We start from the raw sequence: 27,503 nt of genomic DNA on the forward strand, positions 1-27,503 counted from the left end.
AATGGAAAAGTTCCAGTTTCCCTTGGTACTCTAGAGAAATGAAGTATTAAAGATGTCTACTTTTGTCTACCTTTATATCTAATCCATATTACATAGTTAATCTTGGAAATTTTTGTGGGAATTTACTATTTTCATTTAAATGCATTCTATATAATGCCTATGATTGATCCTTAATTGTTTGGTGATGATGATGATGATAATGATGACAACAAGAATGCTAATGAAGGCATCTAAACTATGTATTCCACTCCATGGCTATCCCTCACTGAAATCCATATGTTAAACTGAAGAGATTAGGAGCCTCATGCAACAATAAAGAAATAATATTTTGATTTAGGTAGAGATCATATTGTCTTCTCAGCTCAGCATTATAGTCTGCTTTATGTTTCCTAATTGTTCCATGCACATAAGCTTTGTTTCCACAACTTCATTGGGCATAGCCTCTTTGAAAGCAAGTGTCAAACATTGCTTCAAAATTTACCATAATATATTACATAGTGCCAGGCACATGATAAATGCACAGTAAATAAAACCTCATTTTTTTTCAGCTTCTCACCAATCCATTTTCTCTCCAGTCCCTTTCAAATTGTCAATGTTTAGAACATGAAAAATTAGAGCAACTGTACACCATATAAGCTATAGATCTTAAAATATTTTATACACTATACAATGAATGGAATTTGAGAATTTGGTTGTATTCCTTCTTTAAAAATATTCTGTGATTTTTTAGCATTATTAGTATAAAATAGATTTTAAAACATTTATTTGATGAAATGTACAGATACCTAAATCTCTATGAAAATGCAGTATTATGAATTTATTGGACTTTATGTCAGAAAAAGACCTTACAAAGGTAAGACCTCCTTTTAAAATCTCAGAAAAAAAAAATGACACCATTCCCATACTGGCTAGATTATTGAATAAACCCTAAATTAATTTTGAAAAATTTTAGCTACAAAGTTTGAAGATAAATCAGTTTTTTTCTTACTCTTAATATGTTAAGTTTAATGGCCTATTAAGTATTCAAGTATATTCGACAACTTTCTTAGGTATATTTATTCTAATATTATAGATAGTATACTGAAAGTACTTGGAAATAAATTTTGAAGAGTACAGTTTAAATAAAGAATACTAACAATAACTCAAAAAATTCTACAAAGACCATAATGCTGTAATAACAAAACAAAACAAAAAAAACACCAAAATCATATATAAGCAACTTTGAAATGTTGCTTTGCACATTTTATTTCTTTTGCAATAGAATGGTTTATCCTGAGGACCAAAAATAGTACTCTTCATCTTCTCCTGCTATCATATGGTTAGTCCTCATTACCTTATTAATTCACGTAAGCAGCATACTGAGCTATGAATCCAAAAATTACTTTCTGTTAAGGGGTAGATCACCAAGGAGTAGGTCACCAAGTTTATGAAAATGTTAAATGATGCTATAGACATCAATGCAAAAAAATGTTGATTCTGTGGCCACTTTCTATTCTCTTTATTTTGAATCAACTTGATTTTAAAGTTTTTAAAGTAAAGTGTGTAAAGTTTATAGTTTATATTTTATGACTGTTGGCAAAATTGGGAAAATAACTGGCATAAACAACTGACTAAGTATTTGAAGCGCCCATCCCTTTAAACATTAAAAAGTTCTCTCTGCCTGGAGTTCAAATTTAAAGAACTCCTAGTGTGACAGGGATGTTCTTATTCTACCTGTTTAGGTGGGGCATTTGGTCAAATAAATACCAACGGAATAACAAACAGAAGCCAGCCCTTCAAATAAGAAGCCATGGATTCCCCGCTACATCGAGGAAGACAGTGCATCTGTTTAAATGGCTTAGCTGGCACTTACCCTTGAACACATTTCAATAACCACAGAATATTTTTGACACATTCAAGTATCAATGACAGTTCCTGTTTTTAGAATGCTAAATATGCACCATATTGGTTGGCCCAGGAGCTTGGAGAGGACATGTAAGAGTAGGTTAATGCTGTACACAAGTATAAAATTCTTGCTGCCCACTCCTAGAAAAATGAACTAGGAATGATTTAGATATGCCAGTTGGCATTTACTCAGATTTAATGTTTTACTATACTAGAATAATTAGAAAGCTTGGAGGTATACGACTTTGGATATAGAAGGCCCTTGGAGAGAATTTAACTCACTCTAGTTTTCATACTTAAATTGACTTTTTTTTTAGTTTTTCTTTTGCATGATCTCTAGTGTATACCTGACCCAGTAAATTCTCTTCTTGAATAAAGAGGAAAACAAGAATGAGGGAAGATAAATACCAGCACAAAATTTATTTTTTACCTAACTCTCATATGAAATAGATTGCTAATGCCCCTCAAATACTTAAAACTTAACTTTCTTAGGAAAATACCATCCTAGAACCTCATTGAACAGTCTAATTATTACCATTTTGACACATCTTGGTTTTTGGAAGACTTATTTGTTGGGCATAATTTACCTGGTCAATCAAAACCAATGTGTCTTGGCACATGAGCACAAGGCAGAGGCAAATGTCACATTTCTAATTGAAAAAGCTGCCCACAAATTACCCTCGAGGCATATCCACACACTCTCACCCAGCAGCTCTGAAATTTTTCACAAGCCCCCATATCTTCATATGAAGGTCAAATGTCAACAGGAGAAATGGCAAAATTCCCAAAGTTAGAAAGAAATTGTCTTGGGTCCATCACTTTTAAGTATGTAACTTTGTACAAGTTCCTTAATCTATTTGAGTCATTTTGCTGATTCATATATATTAATAACACCTACCTCACTGAGTTATTGTAAAGATGAAATAAGATGACCCCTATCAGAATATGATAAATCTTACAATCATTATTAGTAGTATTACCAGTATCCTTAATATATACTGATGAATTTTCTTACAGTGTCTTCTCTGGATAGAAAATGTTGGGTAGGTACAGTCATAATCAAGGTGATCCCTCCCCACAGCACTGGACATTTCTACTGTTTGGGAGTATGTGAGGCCAAACAGTGGCTACCAGTTTGTAGCCAACCAAGAAAACATTAAAAACTTATCAGGTAGTGACAAAATACAGAGAACATTCACATTATAGCATCAAGCAGTAATTCTCAAATGAAGGTAAATAATATTCACTGTGTCGTAGGCAATGTTCTGAGTGCTTTATCCAAATTAACTCAATCCACATGGCAACCCTGAGGATTTCATCCTGTTTTAACACATGAGGAAACAAGCAGAAGTAATGCATTGGAGGTTCATAGCTAATAAGGTTCACAGCTAATAAGGTTCACAGCTAATAATAGGCAGACTATTATTAGAACCTAGGCTGCCTGGCCCCAGAGTCGACTCTATGACACTACCACCTCTTCAACAGAGGCACCTAATAATAATAGGTCAGTATTTTCTGTCCCAGGAGTTCTTTAAAACCATAGAAAAATGATAATATGTATACAAGTGATTTTATTTTTACTTTTTAATGACTATATTTCCTGAAATGTTAATATTATTTGCAGAGCAGGTAAGGGACTTTGATCTGGTGTCCAGCCTCAGCAGATACTTCCTGTCCAGTCAGGCCACTTCTGAACGTAAAGTGTACAAAGGTTAGTGTGAGCACTAAGTGAGATAAATGCGATAACTTAGCCCAGTGCTGTTACCACACAATAGAACAATGTTTTCTTTAAAAACAATAACAAGCCAAGGAAATCAAGTCAGTACAAAATTAACCGCCCCTACATACGAGAGGTATGGGAGAGTCACTAACATGGTCTAAGTGTGCCCGGTGCGATTCCTGCACTAAATCTAAATTCTCACTGGTCTGTGAAGAAGAGATGTGTTTTCACAATTTTATGGATAAAGAAAATAAGTAACCTATTCAAGTTTTAAATCCCAACCCATTGTAGCCCAAAACTTAGATTTGTTGTTTTCTCTCTTTCACACCTATTTTTCATAGTTAAAATTTATTCAACACCTATAATGTGCTGTTATTCCCTAAGTGAAATCTCACAACTCTGTGAGGTAGTTTATGCCATTACACATGCTCACCGCCTTCCTAAGGTCATATCCTGCCTTTCCCCCAGCTGACCCTTCTGTGCGTTTTATCAGTACTATTTTAACATCTTTTCTATGATAAAAAGTATGTGTGTGTTGGGGGCTGTCTATGGAAAATATCCCCACACTCAAGTCCACTGAAGATACCAAGATAACATTTTTATCAGTTCTCTAACAGGATGGGGATGAGGGATGAGAAACTTCCACTACCCTCCCTAGTTCCTTATTACAAGCACCCCTTCCGCTCTTTGTGATAAGGGCTATTACACCTTGGCTTTTATCCTACCAAACAGAACAAGCAGGGGAAGATGGATAGATATCTCTTGTGAGAACTGCACCTCCATCCCAGAGAAATTCTGATTGCTTTCCTTTTCATACCACTACTGAATGATTTTGCAACTCACAATCAATAGGAAAAAAATTGAGAAATATATTCAATCAAATAAATGGCATAACTAATTTTATTTAAAAGCCCAACTGATATGTAAAAGACTTATTTAACAGCTATAAAAATTTAAAATTTGTGTGTTCTGGACTTCATATAGTTTAGAATATAATATATGAAAAGCCACTGTAAAAATAAAAAAATATATGTTGTGTTCAGGAAAAAAATGTAGATAGAACATAATAAAGAGCTAATAAGGTAAGCATATAATACAATCCAACTCAATACATTTAAACCTTTTGTTCTTGTTCATTAAAAAGCAAATGATTCTTGGCTTTCATATTCATTCAGGCATGAATTTTATTTGTTTTATTTTAAGCTCCCAGTATATTTTATTTTAATAACCACATATAACTTTAATTCAGTTACACAGCATTAGGCTAGGAGCCCAAGACCACCACCAACAGTGAAATTATATCCAGATTCACACTTGGTCTTTACCGCCTGGTCTCAGTAAGAGGAAACTGCCCCAGAGGAAGGAACGAATTGCCCATATCCCCTCAAGCCTTATTATTTTGTATTGGCTAGATAAAAAAATGAAAGCTTATATGATTCTTTACTCAGCATAGCCTGATATATTACTATTTGATATTTTCTTAGAAATGATATCTAAGAGTTATTCCCATGAAATCACAAGCAAAATGTAATGCGAACAAAAATACCCAAGAAATGAATTGCAATTACCAAATACAGTCCTAGCTGGAACTGATTCCTTATTTATCCAGAAGGAAACTTGCGAAAGAATCACTGTCATGATACATGGAATGTACGTCTGAATCATAAAATAACCCATCTTCCGTCTGAGGTGGAAGTAAACTGTCATAACAATATATTCACCTACGAATAAAACATGACGAAAATGTGTTACTGGTTCTGCAGCCAGTTATTCAATGGCATCATACTCATATTCCAGGCTAACGAAATATGCATTCCCGGCAAAGAGAGGATCTGTTGTACACAGCAAACAGACATGGAAAAATATGTTCTACATAGTGATTAAGCAATTTAAGAAAGTAAGTTATAATTTTTTAAAAGTTCTCACAGTGCTCCTTATTTTAAAGGTCTAGTAATGTGGAAAAAATTAGCATTCATTTTCAGCATCTTTTGAGAGAAATTTTAATCTTTTATCAAAAATCTGTAGAAATGGATATATACACACACATAAAGCTTAATTTTTAAAAAAATTGAAATACACATATATACATTAAATATACACATATGCTGCCTTTCTGACTTAATTTTGGGGAAAAGCTGCATTTATAAATGTTATTCATATAAAGGAAAAATAAAAAGAGACATGTATAACACAGAGCCACATGCAGGGTCCAGCAGAAATAAGGCCTGCTTGAGTGTGGTTGGTAGGGTAATAATACAGGTATAATAATTTATACTTTTAATTTGAATATTTCACCTACAATGTCATATGGTATGCTTTAGTGTTATAGTGTTATGTTACAGAATTGCATGCTTATGATTTTGTAATAAAAAGGGGCGTTATTTGTGCTGGGCTCTGTATAACATCCCCAAATTCAAGAATGTTTTGTTGGTACTTAGATAAAAATCTAAAAAGCTAATAAGAAAAACAAACCATAAGATTCCTGGTAGTTGTTGTTAAATATGTTTAATGTTAAATCTAAAGGGAATATATTAAGGGAGTGACTTAGCAGTCGGTAGCTTCATTCTCAGACCATACAACCCGAGAGTCACAAGTCTCAACTCCCACTTGTTTTCCATCTCACTTGCAAGCTAATAATTGAATGTTTTCAAAAACTACTTTTTTCCTAGCAATATCGTATATGAAAGAAATACTTTCAGAACAAACAATAATCAGCCAACTTTTCCCATTAAATGGGGCAGAAATTAAATCCTTTAATTCTTTCCATTCACATTTTAAAATCAAATTAGACTAAGAATTATCAATGATAATCATCCATCCACCCATGTGACAGCTTTAACATTTACCCTTAATGTATTTTATAACTAAGTTTATATTTTGCTTTTACTTTTGTAAAGCAAAATTAAAAAAAAAAGATTTTGGAAAAGCGCTACAGGAAGAAGAAAACCTAGTGTCCAAAAATCAGTTGGTGAAACTTCCTGTCTCAGAATTCTGTTGAAAATAATTTTAATAGAATTGACTACTGATTTTTTCTGAAGAAAACTAACTCACACCTAAGTAATTCAGAATTTATTTTAATCTAAGATTATAAGTATAAATTTAAAAATTCTGAACTGTGATTTATGCAGTTACTTCTACTTCTGAAACTTTCTGTCGTCCCATGAAAGCATTACCAGTGGTGTCCAACCTTTCAATGTATCTGGGCCACACTGGAAGAAAAGTTGTCTTGGGCAACACATTAAATACATTGAGACATGTAATCACAAAAAAAATCTCATAATGTTTTAAGTAAAGTTACGATTTTGTGTGGGGCCACATTCATAGCTATCCTGAGCTGCATGCGGCCCACAGGCCACAGGTTGGACACCCCTGCTAGATTTTGGCATGAAAAAGCTAGGACAAAACTCCATTGCTAATGCTAAGCAACATGTTGGCTTTAATCATTAAACATCTCACCCGTAATGGATTTGATGGTTTCACTTGATACAGTTTGCCCGATCAAGTCGTACTGAACTAAGCTGGAGGACTCCTTCGGAACTTCCACTGATTTCTCAGGACCTTTTGTCCAGGTATAAATCATCTCGCTCTTCGGGTAAGCATCTGAATAAGAGCACAACATGTGGTGACAGTCAGTGTTCCTTTGTCATCAGCACTGAGAGATGGACAACACTCTAAGAATATTATACTTGTTCAAGAAAGGTGGAATAAATGAAAACAATAATTATTATGATTTATTTCAACATGTTTAAGATTTAGAATACTGAAGAGATTAAATAAACAGCTTTACATATTTCTTGTTTTTAAGCCCAAAAATTGGAGAAACTAAAGCAACTAAAATGCTATACCTTCATCCATGCATATGGATACGTTTCCATACAGTAAGCAGTTGAAAGCAGAAATAATACCCCCCCCCCCCCCCAAAAAAAAGCAGTCAAGCCACTACTTATTTGCATTCTAACTCACTTCCAGGGCTTCAACAATATTAACTTCTTCAATTCTAATTCAGCTCTGCTACATAGAAACATATGAAATGCTGTCTATAATAAAACAACAACAACAACAACAACAACAACAACAACAACAAAAATAAGTTCTACTGCTGGGAAAGTTCTGCAGGAGTCACCTATTCCAGACTCTGCCTTTGGGCAATACCCATGCTATTTGAGAATGGTGTTACAGTGACAACTGGCTATGCTGTGTGTAAAGCTCTCCAGGGAATATAATGACACAACCAGTTCCACTACCTTTGAACCCTTACAATCAGGACATTTTCCCTTCCATCTTTAGCCATCCCTCCCAGCAGCAATTTAAGGCCATTTTCTGTTATTCCATGTTCAATGCAAATGGACACCAACTGTTTGCTTACCAGTCTACCCAGAACAGAGAGCCTGGCTCACACACAAGTAAGTTCAAAAGAACGAAGGTAAGTTGTATACTACCCTCCACAAATCTCCCTAAAATGGCTGGAGCACAGTAGGTCCTCAGTGGAATTGTTTAATTCTACAAAAGGAGTTGATACCTATGGAAACTATTTTTACAGATGACTTAGCAAAACAAACTGTGAGGCCTATGTTGTAATTCAGCAGTGTACAGTTGTGTGTGACCATTGACCTCCTGAAGTATATTCATGCTTAATCATACCTTTAAGGTCCCCAAATACTATGTTCCTGCCCATGATATTTTAAATCAGGTGGCCTTCTCTGGCCTAGCCTACCTTGCTAGAATAATCTTTTTCTTAATAATTCAATATTTGAGGTTGGGGATGGGGGTGGGTGAAATGGGTGAAGGTGATCAAAATATGTACCCCTCACTTTAATTCCCAGACCCTAAACATCACCTTGCAAGGAGTAATTAATTTCCTTCTTTGAGCTTGTCTTTATTGAACACGAACTATTTTAAAATCACCCTGAAGAGTGCTTCCTACCAGGACTGGGGATGGAAGGGGGCAGGGAGAGTGAGAGGAAAATAGTGGGGAAGATAAAATCCTAGATAAGAACTATCTGGGTGAAATCCAAATTATGATAGCACAAATGGATTTTAATTTTGGCCCTAGAGAGATCACCTTTCTGTATATGTGTTTTCTGTTTTTATCTTCTCTCAGAAAGTCACTGGTCAGGGAGTAAGTGACTCTTTAGCTTCAAGTTACCCCATGAATACTGTGCTTACCAGAGGTTATAAAAAGACTGCTGACTGCTGATTCCCATTAAGTTAAGCAGTGAGCAATGATAACAGCAGGCAAGTTTCACAATCAGTGCGACTAAGAATCTGAAGCAATAGTAAAAACCAGCATCTATTTTTGGCAGATTCTGATTAAACCAAGTATTTGAGGCAGACATTAGAAGAGGCAATCAAATTTTGCTGCCATCTCAGAGAAGGGTGGTTAGGGGAAAGGAATTCCATATTCTTTCTTACAAGTTCATTTCACCCCCTTGGCTTCACCCCCACAATATGCACCAAATTCGTCTATCTCCCAGCTTCTGCTCTAGTGCTATGGGGGTCTAAGCCACCGCCATCTTTGTACTAAATCAATAGCCTCCAACTCTTCTCAGCTTCTGCTCTAGCCTCTCCACAATCCATTCTCCATAGAAGAGCTGGTGTGAAACTGGGACATGTCAGTCACAGAAGCCATATCCCTTATTTAAACCTTCCGAAGGCACTCTGTTGCCTGGTTCTGTCTACAAATCAGACCACATGTCTACTATGCTTTTGTCATGCTTCAGCCACTTTGAAACTAACAATGCTGCTTATATTATTCTAATCTATGTTATGTCAAGAGGCCCTGAATGTTCTTTGGCCTTTTTTTTTTTCAACTCGGCCATAAAGGACTCTGCTTGTGACAGAACAAAACAAAATGAGCAAAATTATTTATACTTGCTATGTTACACCACCAACCAAGGAGCTCCGAGTTCCCTAAACTCCACCACTGATGATTAACCTATTATTTATGAGTCAATCAGTCTATCTAGGCTATCTATAGAGCTAAGGTTTTTTTGGGGGGGGGATTGTTTTTATTTTTTTATTTAAATATATTAGATAACCAACAATCTCCTAAAAGTCAAATTTTGGACAGTTGTTGTCATGGACAAAAATTTAAATGTTGGATTAAGGAAAAACATGCAAATATATAATTATCAGCTTACATGAGATAGTAATTAATTCTAACAACATTTTTATTGTAACTTACAACTGCCAAATTTCAAAGGGCATGCATGACCATCCATAGGAAAATCCACCAATCTCATGGGACACTCCGCACTTATGGTGAGTCTATGATGGAAAAATACAATTGGAATCAACTTTTTTCTAAAAATAAAATTATAGATCCAAAAAATGAAGAAAATGAGGAAAGAAGGAGGGTAGGCAGAAAGGCAGGAAGGGAGAGAGAGAGGGAGAAAGAAAAGATAAAAAGGGAAAAAGGAAAAAACGACTACCTCATTGTGTATAAAATAGTGCCATTTCTCATAATTCTAAAAAGCTTATTTGGGGCTGTCATATTGTGTGAGACAGATTTCTTCCCATTCCTGAAGAAAGTGTCAGGGGTCCATACTTTTGTTACCATCATGTTATTCAATCTCAAAATTTCAATGGGCCCGTCGTATTTTAGTCTTTTGTCAATCCATGTCTGTCGGAAGAACACGTCCATTGTGTACTCCTAGGGAAATTAGTTCATGACACATTCAAATCACAGACGATTACACATAAATGTACAAAAAATGCATTCAATGTTAGCCTCTTTCCCACTCATGAAACAGACTGCCCAAATTAGAATTAAATTAATAGCAGCAGAAATTTTCTTAAATCAATGGAACAAAAGTATTCTCAGCAATGAAAGCATGTAATCTCCATCTTGATACTTTAATCTTCCACACTTATTAGATAAATTATAATACATATTAATCATTCAAAAATAACAACTATAATTTAATAACACTGCCAGCACCAAGTAATTACAGTTGTACTTTAGACCTGGTAACAAAATTAGTTAATATGTAACATATATCATTACATAATAAATCATAAATCTGTAAGCATCTCTTTAAGACACAGTAAAACATATGAAAAAGAAATTTCACATTCATAACATTTATGAAAATTCATCTAGGAGCCCAGGGTTTGACTCTGCAAGGGAAAAAAAATGAAGTGGGCTATTGGACCTTGAAATGAAACATATTTAATGTTAGAGAACACAACTGAATGGATGAATTTACCTGGACTAGAGCTTGGCGTTCTAAGTTCTTTAAACACGAGAGAAAGCAAGGGAGAAGAGGGGTTGGTGGGGTTGGAGCATGGAGCAACTGAGCCAACATGGAGCATTATCTGCAATTAGTACTATAATATAAAGGGTCAATCCAAAATTAATAATAGGCACTAAGTTTATGCTCTTCAACAATTTTCTTAGGAAAAACCCACTACGCACAAGATTGTGTCATGAAGACTAGTAACAAGAAAGCTCTTTTCTTTGTTGAGTACGACACCAAACCAAAAACCTCCAACATTAAAGCTAAAATGCAAATTCAATGTCTTACTTCTTATAAACCTCTGAGTCTAATTTGGCTGTTCTCTGACTTTCTAGCTCTAACTTTGTGTGACTCAGCTAAAGTACATACTAATTACCTTCTTTTCTGCTTTTTTCTTTAAACCTCAAAAAGTACATTAAATTTTCCAACTACCTACCATTTCAACATCAGAAACAGGTCCAAAGCTGGTGACGTATATGTCAGTTTTTACTTCTGTAACTGGACCTAACGGGTATGAAGTAAATAAGTGTGAAAAAGTAATTGCCAATCTGACAGGTAACATGGATTTTGATAATTCAAGAGTAAATACAGGCAAATTTCATATTTTTATAAGCATCTTAATTTTTCAGTGAGATAGTGCATCTTTACAAAAAAAGTAGACAAAAGAACAACAAAACTAGAAAGCAGTGTTTATTTACAAGCAAACAAAACAAAATAACCAATTACTTACCGGGAAATTGTGTCTCCAAAGATACATCACCCCCAGGCACTGTCAGGACAGACAGTGCAGAGAACAAAAGCTTTAGCCTTTGTTATTTTTTTTAGCCCATCATCTGATTGGCCTTTCAGTAAAGAAGTGAACTTTTAAAAAGAAGGAACTAAGTCATAAGGAAAGGAGGAGAAAAAAACATAATGGCTGTAAGAAGGGCATCTTTGGACAGCTGAGAATAGTGGTAAATAACTTAGGCACAGAAATGATTCATGTCACCTTTAACAATAGGCAGGCCATCCACTGGTGACTGGGATCAGAGACAAGCTCTCCTATAAATCAGATCTATTCATGCTCTGCCACCTGAAAGCTGTGTGATCTCAGGCAAGTTACTTAACCCCTCAATTGCAGCAACCATGCTTATAAAGCGAGATCATAGATAAGAATCAAATGAAACTGCTCATATGAGACTCTGAACACAGAGAATCTTTCATGGAAGTACTATTTAAGTAGTAGCTTCTCTTTGCTTGTGATAATGGCCACTACTACAATTCCTTCCTAAACTTAAATGAGACTGTTCCTTCAATAAGGAACACATGTATGGGTATGTTTGGCCTCATAGTCATGGGCTGAGGCAGATTTTAGACAAAGGAAAATTTGCACAATCTGGGCTTAGCATGATGTTTAAAATCAGGAATTCTGGAATTCAAATGTGGTTCTAAAACTTTTTTAATTGTTTAAATTTGGCCAAGTCATCTATCCTCCTAGGGAAATGTTTTAATGAGTATTAACTGAAATAATATATGTAAATCCCTTGTCCCAGTCTCTAGGACATGATGTGCTCCATAATAGTAGCAGTTATTAGTATATGTAATATAGCTTTTTATTACTAATAAAGAGAAAACTTGTTGCCGTCTTGAACATCATTTCCTTAAATGATGGTTTATAATACCATATGACCAGGGGCTACACTCCATACTACAATAGAATAACGTCTGCTATCGAGATGGGCTACTCTCTCTGGATACTGCTTGGGCAAATAGATTTATGCCAAAAAAGACAGAGAAGCTGGTATAGTTTAATGTCCTAGGTCTGAAGTTATCCTCGTGAAAATGAATCAGACTATTTCTCCCTCTTTAGGATGAACACTGAGCTATAGAAAGAAAAATACTTTGAAGGAAAACAAGAAAATTCTTTCTTGAATAAGTATCCTAAGGAAAATATATCCTTAGGAAGTAAAGTCAGGGAAAAAGCATAGATCAGGCTGATCTGTCATGAGTTTTCATTTTTAAAAAATAACATCTTTGGGAAACAGAGACAGCATGAGAAGTTAATTGAATTTTTAATGGAATGAGCAATTTGAAACAACAAAAATAGAGTAGTAATAACGTATTAAGGCCAAACTGTTCCAGGCATAGATAAATGATCCGAGAAGCAGAAGCAGGTGATGTGTGTTGAACCTCGGAAGATGGAGATTTTACTGAGTGGTTCAAGAGTGGAAATAATCATTCTGCTAGTTTCTTAAGAACAATTACTAATGTATTAAAAACACTGCTTCACACTCTGAGTCAGGACAAGAAGAGATAAGTTACTTAGGACAATTAAAGTTGAGTATGTCCAGACAATTGGACTGTTTGACAAGATTCTTGAAAAATTAAAAATTACTTTGAAGATTGATTTAGGGGAGGGGTTCTCAAACCCTACTGGATCAGAGTCACCTGGCTGCCCTGTGAAAATGCAGATTGCCAACCTTGCCCCAGGCTTGCTGATCACAGAGGTCCATGATGGGGCCTGACTATTTGCTTGTCTCATAGGTTCCTAGATGATGATGTTAATTTTACTCTAGTTTACAGAGAGTGTGCATTTGTTTTTTATTTATTTTTATTTTTTTAAAGATTTTATTTATTTTTAGAGAGGGAAGGGAGGGAGATAGAGAGAGAGAGAAACATCAATGTGCGGTTGCTGGGGGTTATGCCCTGCAACCCAGGCATGTACCCTGGCTGGGAATCGAACCTGGGACACTTTGGTTCCCAGCCGGCGCTCCATCCACTGAGCTACGCCAGCCAGGGCTATGTTTTTTAGAATACTATGTACCAAACTGGGTCCTGTGCCATAATATGAATACTATAGGTGTTATATGGGGGTGGGGAAAGTGTAGGAGAAGGAGGCATTAAGCCAATGATATTTTTCCTTACAAATGTATTTCAAGGTGTGTGGGTTAATACTAATTCTTCTTGCACTATAATGATTCCATTTGTGTTCAAAATTTCAACATTGGTATTTGTGACATTATTAAGTGTTTGCTTTATATGACCTTCAAAATCTTTCAGATTGCATGAAACCCTAAAATCATATGATTGGTAAAGTGATTTCATTCAGATGTTCATTCAATAAACATTTATTGGGTGAGCACTTGAGGTGTGTCAAGTTCCACGCGAGGCACTGGTGCTAACAGTGGTAAAGGAGACTCGTGAGTTCCCTGCCTCATGGTGTTACTGTGATATTGGAGGAGTCAGAGTATAATAAAGAAATCAATTGAATGGAAGAATACTGTCATCCAAAAGGACACAAAACAGACTGGTAATTGTGTGAGAGACTGGGAAAGCCGCTGTTGACTTTTTAGCCATTCTTCCAATCAGTGATTTTTAAACTGAGACCTGGGGGATAAGCATAAACCATTGAAAGAGCCAAAATAATTACATTCCAGGCACAGAGAACTTCGGGGGAAAGTCTCGGAGGCAGAAAATATTTCAGTATGTTCAAGGACCAGAAAAAGGCCAGCAGAGTTGGAGCAAAGCAAGTCAAGAAGAGAATGAAAAGAAATGAACGCCACATGGAACAAAAACTAGGGAGTGTGGACAGAGACTCACCCCACATTCTGAAGGTGGCATCTTTTAAGCACCATATTTATCATATATGTTATATGACAGTCGTTAAAACTACATAGGAAAAAAACTTGTAGACATGACAGTGACAGATGAGAGACCCACAAAGAGGTTGTTATGAGCAGAATCATGGTTCTTCCAAATTTGTACATTGCAGTCCTAACCCCTCGTACCTCAGAATGTGACTGTATGTGGAGTTAGGGTTTTTAAAAACACAATTAAATTAAAATGAGGTCACTAAGGTGGGCTTTAATCTAATGAGAGTTGTGTCCTTATAAGAAGAGGAGGTTAGGAGACAGGAACACACAGAAGAAAGACTATGCAAAGATGGAGAAAGGATGCCATCCATAAGCAAAAGATAGAGGACTTACAAGAAACCAAACACCTGCTGACACCTTGATTTTGGGCACCGAGCTTCCAGAATTGAAACAAATAAACTTGCTGTTGTTTAAGCTACCTAGCCTGTGGTTCTTAGTTATGGGAGCCTGAGCAAATGGATACAAACGTCAATCATTGTTCCTGTGCTGTTTCCCCAAGTTTTTTCTCATATTTAGCATAACTCCGCCCCTGCATATGGGTTGTGATACAAAGCTTGATTCATGTCCCCTAATCATCAAGGGTTTGAAGTAAGGAAATCATGTGATCTGAATTATATTTTTTACAAAATCATTCTGGCAGTTATATGGACAGCAAATTTTAAGGAGGCAAGAATATGAGAAAGCCTCTTAGAAGAGGCCATCACACTGGCCCAGTTGAGAAATGACAGTAGCCTGGACTAGGGATGGAGCCGAGGGGATGGAGGATGGACAGATCAAGGGGGATATTTTGTGTAGAACTGCTCACAGTGAATGGGTTTTCTCCAAAGAGCAAAAAACAGAGATATAATAATTCTGTTTATTGAAGGCCTACTGGCTACTTCATTTAATCTTTTCAACACCAAAGGTGATATTCTCATGAAAATTTTATGGATATGGAAACTGAGCTAAAAGAGATTAAATGTTCTATGCCAGAGTCAGAATTATAACCCACTTTTGTTGATCTCCAAAGTATGTTCTAGCTTTATGACATTGATTATATCATTAAATAATAAATCAGTAATTAATTATATATATAATTTTGTATCTAGTATTACAACATGCCACACCTACATTTCCTGTTTTGTTCATCTGTAGTTTCTGAACTGTGTTCCTGCAGTCCTTTCTATTACTTTTCTCTTATTATTATTACAGTCTACTTGAACTTGTCTTTCTCCTGTTAACAGCAAAGACAAAACCTTGATCCTCTCTGAAGTTCTTAACTGTCATAGTGTTTTGCACATACTAGGTGCTGAATAGCCCTGTTTGATTGTGTTTCTAGTATCATCCCAGTAGTAATTTCAAAACCTCCCCAAGAGAAAAAATTACTGAGATTCATTGTTACATCAGCTAAACTAAAAATATTTCCTGATAAAAGAAGAAACTGCATCTTATTTATATTTGTATCTACCCTCAGAACTACCCCAGGCCTAAAATGTAATAGATTTCCAATAAATCAGTTCTGGATAAATAATGGTTGCTATGCAATTAAGAAAAATTCTTAGAGATGCTTCTTCTAACACTGCTGTTGAGGATGTTCAAAACAACCTTACCAAGAACCTAACTATATAGAGACCAGATAATTTTGAGCTTGGAAGGACAATCTTAGGACAACTGCATGTAAAACCATGTTCTGATCATTTTGCATGCATTCATATAACATCAAAGATGTATTACACTTTAAAAATTCTATCTTTGGTAATAGGGAAATGTTTTTTAATACCAAAATATGATGGGCAGTTTTTAAAGCAAACAAAGTGATCTTTAACAGTCTTTGAAACAGCCCAAACTACCAAGATCAATTTCAGGGTAATACTCTTATTTTATTATGGATCTAACTTGCTGGGAAAGTAGGAAAGCAATTAACAATGTATCAGATAATTTTCCACTGTTAACTACTTAGCTATATAGACCTGGTCAAAGGATATCACTATTTAACTTCTTTTCCAATAACAGTGTCCAATTTGCTGTCACACCAGGAGAAACACTCAAGCTTTTTGGCTGCTGCTGAAACTAGTCAATGCTTGTTCTCCACACTGCCTTCCCAGGTGTGCATGTGAGGAGACATTAGTCATTTTTCAGCACCTAAATCTATGCATCCAGCTTCCTCTTACAAACCACTATCGATGCCTCTCCAAAACCCAAGAAACTTAAAGTGTTTAAGAACTATAGCAGCAGTAACAAGGAATCTTGAGTGAAATCATTTTTTTAAATCTCTAACTTTGTCCATTAGAAAATATAGAAATGCTAGCCTTCATGAATATTAAACAAACAACAGATAGCCATTGATAACACAGAGAAAGCAGAAAACTATAGAGTTTTACTTAGATAACATTATAGATTAGCATTTCCTATACCCTTGTAACAGTCCAGGTCAATTCTTCAAATAAAGAAATTAAATAAACATGAAAAAAATTAAAAACAGTAAAATGTGGGCAAAAGATGAAATGCAATTCACAGAAAGAAAATTCTAATAGGCAATAAAGATTTATTTGAAAAACTGTTCAACTACACTAGAAATTAGAAAAATTGAAATCATTTCAAAATAAAATACCATTTCCAGAATTCTATGGCAAATAAATAGATGATCGATAGGTAGGTAGATAGATGATAGATGATAGATAGATAGATAGATAGATAGATAGATAGATAGATAGATATGAAGAACCTGTGGGTCCTGAATCTCATATTCACTGTAAATGGGAGTTTGAATTTGTAAAACTATCACAGAAAACAGTTTGGCATTATCTCGTCAAGTTGAACTCCCACTTACACTAAGATCCAGAAAAATCCATTCCTGGATATATATGCAAAAGAAACTCTTGCACATTTAAAGCAGGAAATTTGGGCCAGAACATTCACAGCACTACAGTCTTGGAAACAAGCAAAATGCCTGCTGCCAACAGAGCAAATGAATAAACTGGTTCCTATGCAATGGGACTGTCACACAGCAGTCAGAATGAATGATTGAGGGTAACAGGCAACAATGAGAATGAATCTCAGCCATACACAGCTAAGTGAAAAAAGCATCAATGAATGATGTATCATATTCAATATAATTAATTTTTAAATTAAGATTTATTTTTTAAAAACTAAAGTTTAGATAAAACAGTATTCAAAGAAAACCTATGAATAGATTGTAAAAGGATTCAGGATGCTGGTTACTTGAGGTGGGCATGACAGGGAACAGAAAAAGGGAAACCACATACCAGAATAAAAGTTGTTTCCAAGGTTGTGTTGTTTGTTGATCTAACTGGTGTGTTTATTATATAATGATAAATGAAGGAACTAATAGATGAGTGAATAAAATAGGATTATGTGTGAACCAATAATGAGAATGTGTCATGAACCAATGATTATTAATACAAAATGCAACTCCGTGCACTAAAGGTCTTCTTAAAATAAATTTAAAATGCCTGGAGAATAATAAAAATGTGAAATGATGTATTTTTTCATCTAAAGGAAAACTAATCCAGAGAAATGTTATCTAAATATCCACTGAGTTACTAATAGTTTATATCTAGATTTTACAGTGCCTATTTCAGAAAATGCCAAAAGCATTTTGCCTATCCTTTCCCTAAAGAAAATGCAAAGATATGATAGTAACAGTATATCTTTCTTGTTTAACTGAGAGCATAAGAAAATACGTTTCTGTTCTGGGTCCTATAGTCTCTGTTCTACTCAAGGTGATCATGTTTCCAGTTATCCCCTCCCTCCAATCTGATATTAAATTATCCTTTAACAGATTATTCCCATAGTATACAAACATATTAAAGTATTTCCAATCTTAATAAAAAGGCAACCTTCCCTCTTTCCCTTGACTTTTAGTTGTAAACATCTGGAAAAAAAAACAAATCAAAACACTGTACAAATTGCCTCTAATTCTTCCCTTTTTGTTTACTCCATCATCTATTGTAATCTGGTTTTCATGCTCAGGATCCACTAAAATTCTTTTTGCCAATATTATTAGTTTTTCCCTATCAACACTTTTGTCCCCACAAACTTTTTTTTAAATCTTATTTCTCCCATTTTGAAAAAAAAAGCTCTTTCAATTTTACTTTTCCTTCCATTTATTGTCCAGTTTCTTTGCTCTGCTGTACAAATGCTCAGGCAAAAAACTTCCATTCCCTCTTAAACCCACCTAGAATTCATACCCATCACCACCACAGCTGCTCTTGTCCAAATCACTAATGTTACAGATATTGCTAAATCTAGTGGGCAATTCTATGTTCTTATCTTTCTTAATGTGTTTGAAGCATAAGATGTAATTGATTAAATCTGTCTCCCTTTTGAAAAAAAAATTAACATCCAGTATATACACACTTTCCAAGGTTTTCTTCCTACCTCAAAGACCACTCCTTAGTTTTCCTGGGACAGAGATTCCTCCTCTGTTTCCCATCTCTTAACTTTGGAGACTTCAGAGCTCAGATATCTGTAAATCCTTTCTACCCCCATTAATTCCTTGATAATCCCTTTAGTTTTGTGGCTTTAAATTCCATATATATTGAAATATTCACCATATACTGAAATACTGCCTTGTAGGCTCATCTCCACTTAATATCTAATAGGGATCTCACATTCTCCATATCCACATGCAAAGTATTCACCCACACCCCTGGTCTGCTTCTGCCACATTCTTAGCAACTTCATTTTGCTAGGTTTTCAAGTCAAAAACTTTGGAGCCAGATTTGACACCTCCCTTTTTCTCACATCCCACATTCTAGTTGACATCAGTAGACTAGGACTTTGAAATATAACCAGAAACCAACCATTTCTTACAACCTTACAGATTTCGTTGCCATCAACTTGGTCAAAATGTTCATCATATCTTGCCTAGTTTATTGTGACAGCCTCGCTGCATTTGCCCTTGACCCTGACTGTTCTAAATACAGCAACCAAGGTGAACCTTTAAAAATTAGCCTTGGGTCTTCCCTCTGCTGAAATCCCTCCAATCACGACATGACTCTGAGTCAACGCTAAGTTTTTACCAGCCTGCAGAGCTTTCCACCACCTCATCCTTACATCACACAGATCCCTTCCCACTCCTGAGCCCTGTTAAAGTTCACTGCATCAGCGCTGGCTTCTACACTTAGTGTCACTGCACTGAGTCTCTTCTACCCAATAAAACTACACCCAAATGTGGCTTATGTGCTTACCTACTTAGGATCATTGTTCAAATATCACCTGCTCATTTGAAGTCTTCCCTAACTACCCTATTTAAAACTGCGAACCCCTCTCCTGCTTTATATTCTATATTTTATTTCTGCTGCTTAGTTTCTAAAATGCCAGCTCATGAGAGCAGGAAATTGCATCTCCTTTGCTCACTAATGTAGCCCCAGTGCTATTCTAGAACAATGCCTAGTACATATTATTAGATTAATGAATATTTGATGAAAACTTAATTAAATGAAATATCTCCATGTAGCCAGGCCTAAGCCTACTTAATATCATAGAAGAATTTGAGAGGTGTATCATCCGTCCTTCTTAACTAACATATTCCATTCTCTTGAATTTTGTCACTGTATCACCTTCTACTCTTTCTATGTCCTTTGATAATTCTACACACATTTTCTACCTCTCCTCAACTGTCAATGTTCCTCAAGGCTTGGCTCTGGGCTTTTCTCTCAGCTGTTTTCTACATTCTTATCTAGATATCTGTTTTCACAGCATTATATGCTGATGACTCTTTTATATATATCAAGAGAAAACTCTCCTCTGATATCTACACAACTACTACAACCCCTGGGATGTTACACATGTATCCTAAACTTAACATGTACAAATACAAACTCTTGATTTTATCCCCATACTTACTGTTCCTCCCATAGCCCTCCCTAGGTTAAATAACACCATTCTCTGCCCAGTTTCTCAAAATAAAAGTTAAGGCATTATTTTTGGTTTCTCCCTTTCCTTTACCAGCCATAAGCAATCCATATCACTCTTCGTGTAAATCTCACTTTTATCCACTTATAACACACTTACTACATCTACCACCTTATTTAAGCCGCCATTAACTTAATGGAGAGAACTAAAAAAGAGCCTCACTGGTCCCCTTGGCCCCAGTATTGCCTCACCGCTTTATCTAACAGGGATCTAAGTCATTCTTTATTCATTGGCCAGAAGGGTCACACTACAATCTAAGGAAGGCATACCATGTCATTCCCTCCACCTAAAAAACTCCAGTGGCTTCCAAGTTCACTAAAAGAATAATCTAAGCTCCTTTACAGGATCCTCAACAGCCTTACCTGATCTGGCATCTGCTTACCATCCCAAGCTAGTCCTGCAAGATGCTTCCTCTGCTTTCTGGCTAAGGCACAAGAACTCCCTTCACTATCTAAATCACACTACTCTATTAACTGCCTTAGGATCTTGACACTTTTTTTGTTTGTTTGTCTTTTCTTCATGAGAACAACTTTTGCCTATCCTTTTCATGTCTGGCACCTTTAGGTCTCAACTTAAAAGACTTCCTTGACTACAGCATCTGAAAGAGATCCCTCACCCTATTTATTCTTTGTGTTAACATGCTATTGAATTGTCCCATAGCATTACCTCTATTTTGTTATTTGTTTCTTTGTTATTTTTATCCCTCTACACTGCTCAGCTGTTAGTTTCACCAAGGCTTGTGTCTGATTCAAAATCATATCTTCAAAACGAACATTGCTCCTGACACATAGTAGTCTCTAAATATCTACTGGTCAACAAATGAATGAATGAGTGGATGAATGAATGAATGATTATGACAAATCAGAAGAGAAGGAAGCTGTACTTTGCTGTTCCCCTGTGGATAGGGGATTTTTTTCCCTCTCTCTACATATTTTTAAATATATCCTCTGTTGATATTGAATTAATAAAGCTAACACATGACACATTAATTTTTAGGTTGAGTTATAGATTACTTGAAAACATTGTAAGGTTATTCTCATTTGTGTGGAAAAATTATCCCAAATTTACCTAAGTGTACACACTTCTCCATGATGTCTTTCCTGCTTTAAAATGTTATTAAAGCTTTAAAATAAAAGGTTTCATTTTGCTCCTTTGGGGGACAATGTAGTTTTGCTTATTTTAATGACCTACTTACTTAGTAACAAGAAAAGATGTTAATGAAAATTTGACTCTTTGCAAACAGAAAGATGGAAGAAAGCCTTAGAAGTGGATGTAGCAACGTTAGCAGCTGGACCAGGGTTTTACAGACTGAAATGTGAGTTGCAGTCTTATCATTTACTAGTTCAAGGGTTCTTGGACAATTCATGGCACCTTTTCTCTGTCTCCTTCCTAACAGAAATGATGCCTGCCCTGCTTATTTCTTCATTTTGTTGTAAAAATCTTATTAGATGTCATATGTGAAAATATTTTCAAAACTCTAGAGACTCTGTGAATGTGAAATCCTGCTATGCTAGTGAGCAGCCTTGCAAAATCGACCCTAATGCATCACTCCCATTTCAGACAGGTTGTGAAAGATGATCTAAGGCAATCATCTACAGCGGAAGCATGCGCCAAATCAGGTGCATCAAAAAACTGAGATGAACCAAATGTTGTGTAACCCTTCAATAAATGGAAAATGGGTAAGGACTGGCTTCCTGAACTATTTCCTGGCAGTCAGTACCCCAGCTGTGCATCCTTCAGAAGGCATATAACAGTGTTGAAAGTGGATAAGAGCACAGGGGGGATACTTTTCTAGCTTCTTTGTAGAACGGTGTACTGGTGTGCCACTTCTAAGCAGGTAGAAGCTACTTCAGGATGCTAGCAGACTGATTTGTCAGAGGCTGAAAGAACTTCGTCCCTTCAGAAGTCCCAATCTAGCTTTTCACACCATGCCTCCTTCCTTCTCTTCTCACCTTTCCCCCTTTTTCTCTCCAATTGGAGAATGTGGGAAACAAGGGAGAGGAGATCCTGGAGGGATGAAAAGGAGAGAACCATTTCAGTTCCTTTTAGTTCCCCCATTGCAAGCTGTGCTGCTGAGTTAAAAATATGTAATTTAGTTTCTAAATCTATTTCAACCCCTGCCTGGCCTACTGAGCAATCACAAACCATCCAATTTCAATTCAGATCTTTGCTTTTAGCTTTACTTTAAATGGAACACAGCTAAGTTGTATAAACAGATATAAAGTAAATGCTCCACAAAGAGTGAAAGTAGGATTAAAGGAACCAGGAAGTAAATCCATATTTTTAGCACACTGGTCAAAACTTGAATTGTTTTCATTTTCTTTTAAAAATGCCAAGCTTTCTGCAAAGCATGAAATGTCAGAGAAGGAAGGGATCAAACTTGTGGACTTAGCAAGAGTCCATGCTAAGAATAAATTATCTTATTATTTTCAGTGAATTGTATTTCATTTACAACATCCTGTAAACAGATCACACATTTTCTGCAGGTGAGAATTACTATTCCTTTGTCACATTTGGAATACTATGCATGTACAGAGGATGACCCACTTCTAAAAAATGAATCACACTTACCACAAATATTAATGAGCAGAGCCAGAAAACTGTGCTGTAGTAAATTTTTACTGATTAATCAACTGCTAACACTTGGAGAAAGGTGAATTCAACTCCTTCCCTTAAAGATGTAAAAGTACCTCCAGGTGGTAGAGCAGATCACTTGGCAGTGACATGTAAGATGACTAATAACACCTCTGAGACATTTCAGCAGTACTGCACCTAACCAAAATCCAGTAATGGCTTACACAGATTGATTTCACTCATTTTATTGCCTGTGTAATACTATGGGAGAGGAGAGTTGATGAAAAGGATCCATGTACATTGGATCCCTTCTCCCTTTTGCATGATAACTTACATCATAACCAACTGGGCAGATATTATTTTAGCTCCCAACATTTAATGATAAAGCCATATAGTTTCAATTTGAACTTTTCACTTTTATGTATGTTCAGATACATCAGTTATTGAATGAATATTTTTAAAATATGCAATTTGATACCCCTGTTATTTATTCTTTACTTGAAATAAGTTTAAAATCTTTATGAGCAGATAAACCCTCTTTTGTTGATGTGGTATAAATGGTATCACATCACATGACACATTCTCCACAAAATTATTTTTGATCTAAAATCATAATTTCCCAGCCACTGAGGAAAGATTGTGCATTGGCACGTGATTCACTTTCATAAGAAAGCCTCTTTCCAAATTTGCACACAGGCAATGGCGGTGCTGAGCATCCTACCCCTGGAGAGGCGGTGTGAAAAGAACCAGGAGAATCTTTCATCCCTTATCACTGACAACACACAGACTGAATTAATGCTCTCAATGGCTCCCCACAACCTTCTCAAAAAAATCCAGGGGAGAGTGGTCTGGATCAGATGACCTGGCCTGATTCCAGCCTATCATTTTCCGTATGCTGGGTGCCTGTATAAATCTCTTTCCCTTTCCAGTCCTCAGCATCTTTGTTAAAAGAAAATAAAACTTAGACTCCAAAGAACCATCCAGTTCTACTTTATTCAATTCTATTTTTTCTCCAACAGATTTTGTAACCCGGGACTACACTCCTTTTAAATCATGTCTAATTCTGTCCTATGTCTCAGAAATGTTCTGCTCCCTTTTCCTTTCTCCATTTTCCTATCATCTTGTCTCCTACACATCCTCAGGAGGAAGCTTACATTTCTCCATGCTTGTAATACATATTATGTGATACCCATCACATAGTATCTGGTATCCTCCCAATCTGCATGGATTTGTCTTTTAAATACACAACCTGAACTGGGTTCACATCATGCCCATGCCACTTACTGTGAACTTGGACCACTTACTTAATTCCCCAAGCCTCAATCTCCACATCTGTAAATTGGGGGTAGTAATAGCTTTGTCTCTAGGATGTTGTGAGGGTTGAACAGTAATGCCTACAAAATTCTGATATATGTAGAAATTTAAATAAATACATGTAAGACTAGTTGTCATTATTGTTAGTATTAAGACTACTAGAATATAAGAGCTCCTTTGAGACAAACCCTGTATCTTCAACTCATTTCCTGAGAGGTATCAAGCTCAGTATAATGGAAAAAACAGGGAATCGCCTGTCAGAAAACCAGGACCCACACTTCCGGTGAAGTCACTTGCCTTCTCTGAGGTTACTTGAAGAATCTCAAGAATTGTTACTTGAGATTTCTGTGAACCTAGTGCATAGCACGATGCCTGCCACAAAGATTCTCATTATGTAAGCGAAGGGAATATGAATATAAAAAAGAGCAATGGTACTGTTATGGATGCACTTCTAGTAGACCTCTTACAAATACAGAATCCCTCAGAAGTAACACCTGCTTGACGGTGGTTGGTAGGGTAATAATATGGGTGTAATATTTTATAGTTTTAGTTTGAACATTTCACCTAAAATATCATATGATGTGCTTGAGTGTGATATTGTTATGTTACAGAATTACATGCTTATAATCTTTAATAAAAACACTTTTTAATAAAAAAGGGTGTTATTTGTGTTGGACCCTGTATTTATTGAAGGAAGAAACACTTCTGACTGCAAAGTCTTAGGAAGGAAACAACTGTCCCCTCCCCAAATAATTAAAAATTCATCCCACTTAGGAGAGAAGAGGAAGGGACTGGGTTGTCTAGCAGAGCACGCAGCTTCGTGCCCCAGATTCATGTCCTAGGTAGAACAAGGCCGAGGTTTTGGCTGGGGGACTGATACCACGTGATAGAAAAGGAACGTCGCTCAGCTGCTTCATATGCAACCTCCTCTGAGTGAAATGGCCAGGTTCAGGGAAACCCCATTCTCAGGGCACGAGGAAGGTAGCAGGGCAGCTGAGCCCCGAGTTTCCATTTTTGACTCTTCCCTTCCAACCTCCCCCACCCAGCAGTCAAGTAACTGGAGGTAATTAATGTGGGGGAGAAGCAAAGCTTCTGAGGGGGCAGGGACCTGGGAAAGTGTGGTTGGGGGCGGTCTTCTGTCAGAGGTCTAATCCAAAGAGAGGAGGGAGGGAGGGAGGGGTAAAGGGAGGGTGGGATGGAAAGGGGGAGAAAGAGATAGACTGATTTTTCATTTTACACGCGAGGCATACCTAATGATATTCCCACAGACAGACAGACAGGCAGACCGAGAGAGGGACAGACAGGACACACTTCAGCGTTTGAAATCGTTCATACCCCCAAATCCAGGACGCAGCCTGTTGTCATAACCATCGAGTAAACTGTCCAGGATGCGGGTAAAATTTTCCGGGCATAATTTATCCTCATTTTGGTTCTGTCCTGGGGATTCGTTTAAACTGCGAATGAAAAAAAATAAAAAGGCAGGGAAAAAGGGATTATTTTAAGAATCAGAGAACAGGTGGAAACATTATCTTCTAGGGAAAGAGTCGCTTGCCCCGAGCTAAAGGATGCAGAGCTGAGGGATGAGGGAGAGAAAGGGTCGGGAGAGACGCACGCCGGGCACAAACCCCAACACCCGAGCTCTTCTTGCACCCTTCCGCTCTCCGCGTTTATGTGGTCACCGAAAAGCCTGGCTCTGGCCCCTGACCTTACAGGGAAGACAGGAGGGTCCGGTTTGCCCTGGGAGGGGTGGGCGGCCAAAGGGGGCTAGGATCCGGCCACTTCTCCACCTTCCCCTTGCCCCCCAGTACCCCAGAGAACTCACCAAGCCTCCAGGCACAGGATGTGCAGGAGAGCGAAACTGACCCCGAAGGACGTCGCGATCGCGGGTACCTTCTTGGCAGAAACCATCTTTGCAACATGCCATACTTTAAGCCTGATCAGTTTTCCAGGGTCTCCAGATGCCCTGAGCAGGGTGTCAGGCGAGGGCAGAGGCTCTCCACTGCGTGCGCACACGCGCTCACACTAGCCCGCGCTCAGCCAGCCTGAGCTGCGGTGGGCGCGTGTGTGCACGCGGGCCAGGGGGAGGCGGAACCTGCCTTTCCTCGCCCCCTCCTTTCCTCGCTGAGCTCCCAATGTGGATGGAGAGCTTTGTATACCGCTCAACACCCTTTCGTGTCTGCACCCTGAAGCTCCCGGGGTTGATAGCGGTGTGCTTTCAACGAAAAGCTGAGCAAGTTCTTCCCGACCTTTTAACTCTGGGTAGCAAGATCAGGGTCTCCCGCCGCCTCTCCTCGAGGCCGCGGCGCCCCCACCCCAAGCGGGTCCCGGCCCACAGCACTGCTCTGCATCCACTTCTCCCTCCAGGTGCCCCTCCCTCCCGCTGGGATTTGGATCCAACCAATGAAGCCCCTCCCTCCTAAGGTTGTCCGAGGACCTGTTTGCACCCATTTCCTTAGCTGGAGGCGGAGAAAGGACAGAATGACGGCGATTGCGGGGCGAAGTGGTGGGAGACCATGGTAAGGAGATGGGATCAAGTCTGGACAGACAGCAGCCTTTGAGACTCTCCTCTTCAGGTGCTGGAGGGCGGCCAAAGAAACAAAATTCTTTCTGATTAAAGGGGTTGCAACTCACTGAGCGGACTCGCAAACTGTTAGGAAGTGGACTTGAGGTTCATTCTGTAGTCGATGCATTTCCCAAGCTGTTGTGGTGAAGATACCGAATTTCTTTATTACACCCGCCCCCACCTGGCAAACACAGGGCCTCCGCTGGGCTACTCCATCCTTTCCTGAAAAGAAGGGAAGAGGTGGGGCAAAAGCACCACATCTGGTCAATCACTTTTACTTTTCGTGACACTCAACAGACACAGTGGAATTCCAGAGGTTTACTGCGTGGGGTGGAGGGATGGCTGGAGAGAAAGGAGAGATCACGAAAAACCATGCGGAGAGAGAGAAGGAGGGAGGCAGGGAGAGAGGGAGGGGACAAGAAAGAGCACACTTATGAAGGTGTTCAACTTATACCTGTAACTTTCTTCTTTAAAATGAACACGTCTTTGATTGCTCTTTTTCATAGCATTTGAACTGGGTCCTCATACACTACTCCCAAACATCATTATGTTAAGCTAGCCACATTCTATAAATTTATCATAAAGATTTATATCTGACTTGGGATGCAAATAATACAGATCACCCTACTCCTAAAATGTTAAGATGGACACTTCAGAGT

At 37.4% G+C, this 27,503-nt stretch overlaps 1 protein-coding gene across 2 annotated transcripts in view; it reads right to left on the reverse strand.

Moving 5' to 3' along the window:
• The window catches only part of GABRA4 (gamma-aminobutyric acid type A receptor subunit alpha4), a 184,793-nt gene extending 158,494 nt beyond the window's left edge, over window positions 1-26,299 (reverse strand). For both annotated transcript variants that reach the window (XM_045834609.1, XM_045834608.1), the window contains exons 1-7: window positions 26,104-26,299; window positions 25,617-25,735; window positions 11,279-11,346; window positions 10,036-10,256; window positions 9,789-9,871; window positions 7,061-7,204; window positions 5,173-5,325 (exon numbers count right to left, since the gene is read on the reverse strand). In XM_045834609.1, coding sequence (XP_045690565.1) covers window positions 5,173-5,325; window positions 7,061-7,204; window positions 9,789-9,871; window positions 10,036-10,256; window positions 11,279-11,346; window positions 25,617-25,735; window positions 26,104-26,189 — 874 coding nt within the window. In that variant the 5' untranslated portion in view covers window positions 26,190-26,299. The remainder of the gene's footprint in view (window positions 1-5,172; window positions 5,326-7,060; window positions 7,205-9,788; window positions 9,872-10,035; window positions 10,257-11,278; window positions 11,347-25,616; window positions 25,736-26,103) is intronic.
• Between the last annotated feature and the right edge of the window lie 1,204 nt (window positions 26,300-27,503).

This window comes from Phyllostomus hastatus, unplaced genomic scaffold (genome assembly GCF_019186645.2).
Source record: "Phyllostomus hastatus isolate PE091 unplaced genomic scaffold, TTU_PhHast_1.1 phas_contig_196, whole genome shotgun sequence".
Taxonomy (NCBI): Eukaryota; Metazoa; Chordata; class Mammalia; order Chiroptera; family Phyllostomidae; genus Phyllostomus; species Phyllostomus hastatus.